This window comes from Miscanthus floridulus, chromosome 10, assembly GCF_019320115.1.
Source record: "Miscanthus floridulus cultivar M001 chromosome 10, ASM1932011v1, whole genome shotgun sequence".
Lineage (NCBI taxonomy): Eukaryota > Viridiplantae > Streptophyta > Magnoliopsida > Poales > Poaceae > Miscanthus > Miscanthus floridulus.
Window position 1 is genome coordinate 129,473,071 of NC_089589.1, and position 10,657 is coordinate 129,483,727.

The window sequence follows — 10,657 nt, forward strand, 5'->3', positions numbered from 1 at the left end:
GACAACCAAAGCATTATTTGCAGTTTATACAATTAGTTCAGTAAAGTGATACAAGAATGGGAAAATGGAAGACATATACAGAAGGCAACTACTATCTAACACATCCTCGTTTGCCTCCCATTTTTTGTCGAATTTCCTCGGTAATCTTGACGATAGCGAAGAACATCATCCTATAGATCACCATCATTCCACAAAGGATGGCAAGGTTTACCCATTTCGAGTAACCCATTTCCACCTGCAATTTAGCCTTGAGGACCTGAATGCCACTGATGGTGACATTAGACTCAACCAGCTGATCACTTGGGAATGACAGTCCCATGAACTCGTTCTTGTAGAGTCCTTGCACTGCATACTTGTGGAAGGAGATGTAGTAGGAAGGGTACTTCCATACAGGCTTTGGGAGATCATTAGGAAGGCGGAAGAAGCCCCCATTGAGCATCATCACCCCCTGCACTCCAGCTCCAACGATGATTCCCATAAGGAAGTCCGGAACAATCGCGGCGATAACCATCATCATGCTCTCAACTAGAAGGCAACATATGCAAACGACCATGACGAAATAGATAAAGTGATCCACGCCTTTTGTTAGTCCGGTGAGATAGTATAGCATTGCTCCGGGTAATACAGCAATGACAGACAGGTATGGAGTAGCTGAGAGGGTGTTTGAGATCACAAATTCTGACACGCCGTAGTGGCCACTAAGCCTCTCCTTTCTGAAGACCTGAAACAAGTTGGGAATGGTGGTGGTCGTTAAAAATGTGCGCAGAATTGAGGTCATAAAACCGGAAGCAATAATGTGCTAATAAAAAATTGAACTTACTTTTCACTTGCACTAATTGGTTTAGAATTTAAAGGTAAAAGTGTAGCATTTCATATTGGAAAATAGAACCCCCCCCACCCCACCCCACACACCCCCCCCAAAAAAAGTTTATGTATGGTCCCTCTTACATGTTAGAGTTTCTCCTAATACAAAATGAGTGTTGTTTATTTTCAATATCAGAAAGTTAATTCATGGTAATTTTGAATAAATTTGTCTTGAGCAAGAAACTAAATAAGCAACTTTTGGAAGGGTGAAGAGTCAACCTTTACGTCTTCTACAAAAGATGGAAATCCTCCAATAGCCATGAATGTTAAAAGTGCAACTGTATACATTATTATTGAACATCGGCTCTGCAAATTCCAAGACATCATCACTTTTACATAGACAAATAAATATTTGACCTATATATAGCCCTACCTGAATCATGTTAATCAGTTTTTACCTGGATAGAACTGTAGCTATAGCCAACTTGGTAGAAGATAGTGCCTAGACATATGCCGATGCCCATAAAGATGGCCAAACGCATCCAGTAATATCCTATGTCCCTGTGCATATTCAGGAATGATCTCCTTGTGAGCACAAGGAGCTTTGTGGCGAAGCTTGCTTGTTCTCTCCTCCTAAATGAAGCTCCATCCTGTAATACACATATAGGACACATCCTGTATTTTTTTATGCAGTCAAAATATCCTTAGATTGGTCAATTATACATTTCTCATTATTGCTCTTTATAGTCACTGTGGTTTTTTTTCATGTGTATTAGATATTATGTCACCGTCAAACCTATTACAATTATCCTGTCGGTTTATTGAACAACGGTCGAAAAGACTCGTCACACCATCGGGGGTATTCTCATTTCTAGTAGCGACGGGTGCTCAACTTACCATGTTTTTCATTTCAACAATTTGGTCTGTCGTTTTCACGAAATAATCGGAGGATCTGTATGCAGTCGCCAGAATGTCTATTGCTTCAGCTGCTGTTTTTCTTTTAGTTTTAGAGCTCTCCACGGTTTCCTATGTATAAAATCATTTCAGACAGATGACAAGTGAAGTTGCACATTATATATATGTACTAAATAAGCCATAGGAGTGAGTATATATACCTCATCAAAGTCTTTGTTGATTGTTCTCAGGAAGTGATCTGACGGGCTTCTCAGGTGTCGACATGGAAAGCCGTTCAGAGTGAAGAACTGCATGCATGCAAGGAACGAGCTAGCACAAGTCAGCAGCTGACAATTCGCTATTCAGGTAGCCTGAAGAAGACGACGAAGCAGGGTCACCTCGGTGGCATCAGAGATGGTCCCAAAGAAGACCGTCCTTCCGGCGGCGAGCAAGCAGAGGCCATGGAAGAGCTCGAAGACGTCGCCGCTGGGCTGGTGCACGGCGGCGACGACCGTCATGCCGTCGCGGGCGGCTAAACGAGCGATATGGCTCATGACGTGGTAGGAAGCGGCGCTGTCGAGGCCGCTGGTGGGCTCGTCGAGGAAGAGCAGCCGCGGCCGCGTGAGCATCTCGATGCAGATGCTGAGCCGCTTCCGCTGCCCGCCGCTGATGCCCTTGGTGATCCGGCCGCCGATGCGCGTGTCCATGGCGTCGGCGAGCCCCATCTCCCGGATCACCCGCTCCGCGTGCGCCCGCTTCTCCGGCAACGGCATCGTGTCCGGCAGCTGCAGCTGCGCCGAGTAGTACACGGCCTCCCGCACGGACAGCGTCGACATCAGCACGTTGTCTTGGGTCACGTATGCCTTTGTTTTACGTACAGTTTTATTCATTCAAAAAGTTAACTTGTAAGCAAGTCCGGATTGAATGAAATACATATGTACTGAATATAATTGAACTGATCGAGTAGGAGTATGTGCTAATTATAGGTGAACGCATGACAATAGAAGGGAACAGAAAACCACCAACTTAACGAAAAAGATTGCAATCAGTGTCTATAGGAAAACTTTTTTAGAGGAAGGAGATTTATTCCGCTTATGTAAAAGTTTCGAAACAACCATTCATAATTAGGCAAATTTTGCTCACCTTCTCACGGGGTATTTGGCTATTTGTTGATACAGGCATGTAACTCTTAAATTTGTCTATTACCATTACAAAATTGTATAAATTTTTTCATAGACATTGCAACTATTAAAATAATAACATCATATAAACGGAGGAGGTATAAAATGTCTCTTTTGTCCTCCACCTTACCTTCCTCCTCTCTACCCTCTATCGACACCCACCAAAGATATGCTAGAGCAACCTCCCTCTCTCTGCTCCTAGAGGTTGATGGTAGAGCCATGGAGAGGATGAGCTAAGGTGCTAAAATGGTGGTGTACGACATATGACGTGTGGGTTGAAGCTTTGTTATTGGCACGGAGACCCATGCATAGCCTAGAGGTGCCACCGTGGGGCTTCGCCGCTAGCAAGTAGGGAAAAGGCCGCCGGCGCATAGAGCAGTGGCGTGGCAACCCACACATGGGCTAGAGCTCAATAGTGAGTGGAATGGAGGTGTGGTAGCGAAACTTAGGCCAGCAAGTGGGGTGGAGGACGCCGGCGTGTGGGGCATAGGTGTACTAACCCACACATGGGGTAGAGCTCAACGACGAGTAGGGTGGAGCAGCAGAGGGGGGTTGGACAGGTCAGTGGTGCGGAGGACGCTGGCACACGGAGCATAAGCATAGTGACCCACGAATAAGAAAGAGCTCGAAGTCGAGCAGGGCAAAGCCGCGGCTATGGGGGCTCGGTCAAAGCAAGCAGCAGAGCTCGCCAATGCGTGACCAACAACGTGGGAGTTAGAAGTGCGGTGCGCCGCTGCTAGCACAAAGGTGAGTAGCCACGGCATCCGGCCACTAACACCGGGAGAGGGCGCCGATAGGAGAAAAAGTAAAAAGAGTAGAAAGAAGATAGCATATGAAGGGTAAAAGTGGCATTTCATACCTCTCTCATGATAATTGATAAATGGTTATATTTTAGTGGTTACGGTGTCCACAAACAAAGATTCACGTTTTCATAATGGTACTGAACAATTTAAAAGTTAGCAGTGTATACTATATAAGAACGATGCCCTTGAGAAAATTTGTCTAATAACTATGACAGCCTCTGCAATCAGTGTTTACGAGAGAAAGAGGTGATTTTGCCATACCGAGGTTCCATAGGCAAGCTTCTCAAGGCGGCCATTGATTAAAATCAGCCCTGTTTTATTCATGCCTGGTCCTAACCTTCCTGCAGTGAAATGGTAATAACGTCAAGGGTTGCACACACAGTAACGAAAAAACAAGTGTCTAGTGGCTTCCATTTTCATTCATCCGATATGGTGCAATGCCAATATTATTTTTTATGAGCCGTTGACCTATAAATAAATAAATAATGAAAAAGAGAGACAGACAGCGGCATTCGTCTGTTTTTCCAACACAAATACTCCCCGTATTATGCATGATTATGTTTCCTCTAAATGCATGCATGAAACAATAAAAAAAAACATGATACTACAGTGAATGGAAGGACTGTTCCAATCATGAATTAAACCTGTTTGGTGGAGATCATCCGGGACAGATGGAGGTCTCTGCAAATTAATTAAAAGCACACCCTACTGTTAATGTTATACGGAGTAGACAGTTCATCAGCCTCCCGTGACATGCCGGTGGTGAATGCGATGCGGCAGTTCGACCAATCAGTATCAAGCTGCTCGGAGAATCAGGCCCACCGTCCACGTATACATGGGCCATCTTTCTTGAGGCATCTTACTTGTCACATCAAAGGTACTCTATCTTGCCATGATTTTTCAGTACTGTAGTTGCATGAGTGATCAGCAGTTTGTATCTGTATCAGTTTCAAGTACTGTTTTTACTAGGAATTACTGCATTATTATCCTCTCCATTCATGAGCGGCAGGACATGGAACTTCCGGTTTGCTTTCGCTCAAAAGCAGAAATCAGAATATCCCAAAGTTTTACTTTTTCAAAACAAAAGACGCCTTGTTTTTTTTTCCCAAATGGTGCGAGTATGCACCGCGTTCGGCTGGTACCTTCGGGCACTGTAGCTCGGATGGTTGTGGATACTTAAATAGTGTTATGTGAGGGAGAATAAGCTGAAACAAGCTCAAACAATCCGAGACCGGAACAGCCGAACGCACTGCATCCATCATTTCAGTTACCGTTGACGACCCTCATTTGGCGGTTAGCGGATTATATATGTTATAATTTAATTGGTTTTTTTCATGACTGCAGCTTTCATGGTTTGAGCACTTATACCCTTTCTTCCCGCATTTGGCCTTGTTTGTTTCGCTGAAATTTGGTTTATGTTGATACTTATGCTGATTTGTTGTGAGAAGAAAACTCTGTTCGTTGGCTGAAAAATACTACTGAAGTAGTTCAAGCGAATAGGGGTATAGCGATATTAATTGTTGGGTTCCAGCTAACATGACACGGAAAGAAGGAAATTTGTGTAACTAATTGTGCTGCCATCAAGTAGGAAACTATGATTTTCATATGCCACACATTCAGATAAAGACTTTGCATAACTAGCACAAGGATATGTGAACAACCACAAATAAACATGCACGTGGACTTTCATTAGACTCACAAATCAAATATAGCTCATGACTGCAGTCAGTAGTGAGAGTACAAAGTTATTTGAGCTAATTAATTACTCTATCCGTTCCAAATTATCTACACAGTGTATAAAAAAGAACTACTTACATGACTACACAATTAAAAAGAAGAAGAATGATCAAACTTAAAGCAAGTCTTTTATCCTTTCTTTCAAAAAAAAAGAAGAGTAGGTAGGGTAGGGTGGTCCTTCACGTAGGAGTAGCTAGCAATGTTTTGTTTGGATGGGTGATGGAACTGGGAATGGGCCGGCCGGCCGGCATGTACGTCAACAGAAGATTTCTGCTGAGCCTGACGTGCGTGGGCGTGCTCAGTGCTCACACCTGAGAATGAATAATGAGGCCTTTTTTTAGATCACCTCTAAATTCTAAGTTTTTTTACTCTCTTCGTCACATCAATTTTTGGACATATGTATGGAGCATTAAATGTAGATAAAAAAATAATTAATTATACAGTTTGGTTGTAAATCACGAGATGAATCTTTTGAACCTAGTTAGTCCATGATCGGATAAAATTTGTTAAATACAAACAAAACGTGCTATAATATTCAGATTACAAAAATTTACGATCTAAACCAGGCCTGAATGGTGTACGATCCATCCGAATTAATGCTGTCAATGCCAAGTTGTTGCGGAAGTGGAAGCATTAATTTGGACGGCAGCGCGCCGAGATATATGTTCCGATGGATCCTACACCATTCATACCGAGCACGCGCGAGTTTATGCTGATTTCTTCTGAGCCAGTTGTTGGCTGAAAAAGTACTACGAAGTCGTTAAAACGAATAGGGTTATAGTGATATTAATTGTTGTGTTCCAGCTAACATGATATGGAAAGAAGGAAATTTGTGTAATTAATTTTGCTGCCATCAAGTAGGAAACTATGATTTTCATATGCCACACATTCAGATAACGAATTTGCATAACTAGGCCATGTTTAGATTGCAAAAAATTGCAACCCGATAAATAGTAGCACTTTCGTCTTATTTGGTAAATATTGTCCAATCGTGGACCAACTAAGCTCAAAAGATTCATCTCGTGATTTCCAACTAAACTATGCAATTAGTTATTTTTTTTACCTACATTTAATGCTCCATACAAGCGGCTAAAAATTAATGTGATATAGAGAGAGTGAAAAAACTTGGAATTTGGAGGTGATCTAAACAAGGCCCTAGCACAAGGATATGTGAACAACCCCACACATTCAGATAACGACTTTGCATAACTAGCACAAGGATCTATGAACAACCACTGTAGTTGTTCACAGGTCCTTGTGCTAGTTATGCAAAGTTGTTGTTCACAGATCCTTGTGCTAGTTATGCAAAGTCGTTATCTGAATGTGTGACATATGAAAATCATAGTTTTCTACTCGATGGCAGCACAATTAGTTACACAAATTTTCTTCTTTTCGTGTAATGTTAGCTGGAACCCAACAATTAATATCAATATACCCCTATTCGCTTTAACGACTTCAGTAATACTTTTCAGCCAATGAACAGTATTTTCCTCTCAAAACAAATCAGCATAAGCTAAATTTCAGAGCCTAACGTACGTGCGCATGCTCAGTGCTCACACTGACAATCAGCCTATTCGTTTGGCTGTGGCTTGTCGTAAACGATTGTAAATTTCTAGCTAGAATAGTATTTTTCTCTCACACAAACCAGTCAGCAGTATTTCTTCACGAACCAACAACGATACGAAACAGCTAACCAAACAGGCTGAATGAATAATGAATGGTGTAGGATCCATCGAAATTAATGATGTCAACGCGAAGTTGTTGCGGAAGTGGAAGCATTAATTTGGACAGCAGCGCGCCGAGATATATGAATTGGGGTGTATGTGTGTTGGGGGGTGGGGTGGGGGTAGGTTGAATCCACGAAGCATGTGACATTGAATATTATATGGGATGTCACATCGAGTGTTTAATACTAATAATAAAACAAATTTCAAAAACCCTCAGTAATCCAGGAGGCGAATTTATTAAACCTAAATAATTCATCATTAGCATATATTTACTGTAGCACTACATTATCAAATCATAGACTAATTAGGCTTAAAAAATCATCTCACAAATTAATCTCAATCTGTATATTTAGTTTCACAATTAGTCTATATTTAGTACTCCATGATGGGAGCATGCATGGCCTATGGTTGCAACTACTTCTGCATAGATTTTGCAACAATATCTAGGTTTATGTTGTGCTCTCTCCGTTCTAAAATTATAAGTTGCTTTGACTTTTTTGATATATTTATTTTGTTATGCATTTAGATATAATAATATGTCTAGATATATAGTAAAATGGATGAACAAAAAAAAGTTAAAGCGACTTGTAATTTGGAACGGAGGGAGTAGTATTTTGCTTGGTCCTGGTACTACTTGGCATGCTATGGAGTGCTGGTGTTTTAAGCTCGCAAGTTGTTTAATTCCCCCTCTATCTGTGGGATCGGAGACCATTTCGAATGAAACATGCTTACATGCATGTCCAAACAAAGGACCTCATATACGTATATTGCATTTTTCTTAGATAATGGAAAAATCCGGCTTCAACTTCTTTCAAGAAAGAAGCATCAGACCAAACTTAAAACAAAAACACACACACATACACCAAGAAATAAACTCATTACAAGTTCACAACTAAAGTCCAAGACAATAATTAAACGACCATCTATTTGACACGAAGAACTGCATGACTCCTGATTTTAGTAACCAACACGCCTATCTTGCATGGAACATTATGTTCGCTTGTCTTATGAGCCGTACTATTTCATCGAATAAACAGTGTTTTTCTCTCACGACAAATCAGCGAACAGTACTTTCAGCCATGACTTTTCAGCAAAGCGAACAGGGTCATTCAGTTTTAAGTCCATGTCGTAAATTAGCACATGTGTGAGGAAGTTTAAAAAAAATACAAGCTGACAAGGTTTATGTGCATATACGTCTAACATGAATGAGTTGCACCACGTCAAACACGAATGAGTTGCACCACCTGTTATATTCTACCTCTGTCCCAAAAAAGATACACAAACTCTGAATCTATTTGTTGTCAAACTGTCATAATTAAGTTTAACTAAATTTATAGAAAAAGATACCAGCTTTTATAACTTCAGGTAGATATATATATTATTGAAACATAGCATGTGACAAATTTGGTGATGCTTATTTAGTATGACAAATATTAGTATATACAATTTTATATAAATTTGGTAAAACTTAAAATTGTTTGGCTTAATTTAACACTATTATTGACTTTTTAAAAAGCAATAGCAGGGGCTTTGCCTATCAATTAAGAAATGAAAGCAACTAGCTAGGTCAGGCTAGCCACATCAAACTTTTTGTGCTCTCTGTCACGGGGATCAGGAAGCTAGGTTGCATCTATGTCTTCTTTACCTCTTTGCCGTGGATGTCGATCTAGAAGACGTTCTAATTACAAATGGAAAATCTAAGCATACACTTACACACTCAGCCTTGTTCTTATAATTCCATTGCAGATTGGTGGGTGACTGCATCAAGCAAAGTTCCCAAAGAGCAACGACGGGATTTCAACAAGGTTTCCATGTTAAACATATATAGAAAGTGGAAACTTCAAATTTTCTAAAATGAAAACCTTAGCGGACATCCAACAACTTGTTAGTAGGAGGCTTGTGCGCCATACATAGAGTGCTGTGTTTGCATTAATTTCACTGTGAGTGGGTCAATAGCTTAATGACTGTTTAGTGGCCCTAGGAGCATAGTGTATACTCTTAACTAACACTGTTATAGAATTGACTATCCAGACGGGGAATCTCCCCCCTCCGTAGTTTGCTTTAAAAGAAAACACTGTTATAGAATTACATCTTTTCTGACGTGAGTGAGAATATATTGTTCTGTCATTAATCATTAATTAATTAGAAGAAGACTCCAACATGGCCTAAAACAGTAGAGACATTATTGTTGTTGCTTGTTTTTGGACTTTGACAGTGCATGCGTAGTTACTAGTAGTTAGGAGGACATACTTTCAGTACTAAGAGATGAGATGAGACGACAGATGAGGAGGGTACGTGACCAAGGGACGGACACACGCACGTACCTGCGAGGCTGTCGAGCAGCGTGGTCTTGCCGCCGCCGGAGGGGCCCATGATGGCCAGCACCTCCCCGGGCCGCGCGTGCCCGCTGATCCCGTCCAGGATCCTCACGTCGGGCGCCCCGCGCGGGCCGCCGCCGGCCACCGTCACGCCCACGTCCTCCCACGTCAGGAACGCCCTGGGGTCGCCGGCGTCCGCCGCCGACGATGGCACCACCACCGCCTGCAGCTCGCACCCCGACCGTCCGGGGACGACGCCGCAGGCTCTGTCGTCGCCGGCCGCTGCTGCTTCGTTCGACGACGCCGTGCCTCGGTGTCGCCCGCGGCCGCCCCACGCGAAGACGCCGCTCGCGAGCGACCACCAGCTGGTGCCGCCCGTGCCGCCGCCTCGGCCGCCGGGCTGATGATGGTTGTTAGCGTCAGGCGTGCCGCCGCCCCAGGGCCGCCAGAGCGGCCGCGACGGGCTCGGCGTCGGCGCCCACCGCGGCAGCGGCGACGGTGTGCCCGCCATTGCTAGCTACCGACAGATGCAGGTCGCGTCCTTCCCACGCAACGCACTCCTCGCCGGCCGGCTCACCGCCCACTCCACCACTGGAGGGCTTTGTTGGCCTGGCGCGCTCTAATTAATAGGCAGGACGACGGACACTGGAGGAGAGTCTGAAGACGAAGACGCGACACGCATATAGGAGTGGAGCGAGATGTTGCTGTCCCGTGTTCCATGAAGGCCCATGGCCGTGTATGTATGGGAATGAAATGGACTAGCAACAAGAGAGAAAAATGACACAGCTACCGACACAGGGTAATGGAGAGTCAAGGGAGGTTGTTGTTAGCTTCTCCTACGGTCAGAGAGCAGTACATGGCATTAAACCGGTCAGAGTTCATCTCATGATGATGAAGTACTTCATTCATTCTCGACCATGCTTGCATTAGATCGACCACATGATACATGATGCATCATTCATGCATGTGCATGCGTGGCTGAATGCAAACACGCGGTGCACACAGCCGGATCCTCTTATCTTATAGACTAAATTCTGTACAAAAAGGTACAAGCACGGTTACAAAAGAAGAAAACTAAAACAAAGGCAGCCAGTTCTTAACAAGAGATTTCTTTGCACCTAATAAGAATATAAGAGCAAACTCCTTTTACGGTGACTAAGCACCCAGAAGCCAAGTGACGGTTACTTGTTGCC

At 43.1% G+C, this 10,657-nt stretch overlaps 1 protein-coding gene across 1 annotated transcript; it reads right to left on the reverse strand.

The window, feature by feature from the left end:
* LOC136487212 (ABC transporter G family member 1-like) lies at nucleotides 1-10,177 on the reverse strand. The gene is made up of 8 exons (XM_066484333.1): nucleotides 9,471-10,177; nucleotides 3,944-4,023; nucleotides 2,097-2,561; nucleotides 1,920-2,006; nucleotides 1,702-1,830; nucleotides 1,263-1,454; nucleotides 1,084-1,170; nucleotides 1-721 (listed from the first exon to the last, which is right to left on the reverse strand). The coding sequence occupies exons 1-8, from the start codon at nucleotides 9,973-9,975 to the stop codon at nucleotides 92-94; spliced, it is 2,175 nt and encodes a 724-aa protein (XP_066340430.1). The 5' UTR covers nucleotides 9,976-10,177; the 3' UTR covers nucleotides 1-91.
* Nucleotides 10,178-10,657: the final 480 nt, after the last annotated feature.

What these genes read in the sequence shown, in the direction of transcription:
- LOC136487212 (XM_066484333.1), bottom strand. Translation starts at nt 9,975, where the DNA reads ATGGCGGGCACACCGTCGCCGCTGCCGCGGTGGGCGCCGACGCCGAGC. An exon ending in GCTGCTCGACAGCCTCGCAG is followed by an intron (nt 4,024 to 9,470) that starts GTACGTGCGTGT and finishes ATTTCACTGCAG; the next exon opens with GAAGGTTAGGACCAGGCATG. An exon ending in ATAGCTACAGTTCTATCCAG is followed by an intron (nt 1,171 to 1,262) that starts GTAAAAACTGAT and finishes TGGAATTTGCAG; the next exon opens with AGCCGATGTTCAATAATAAT.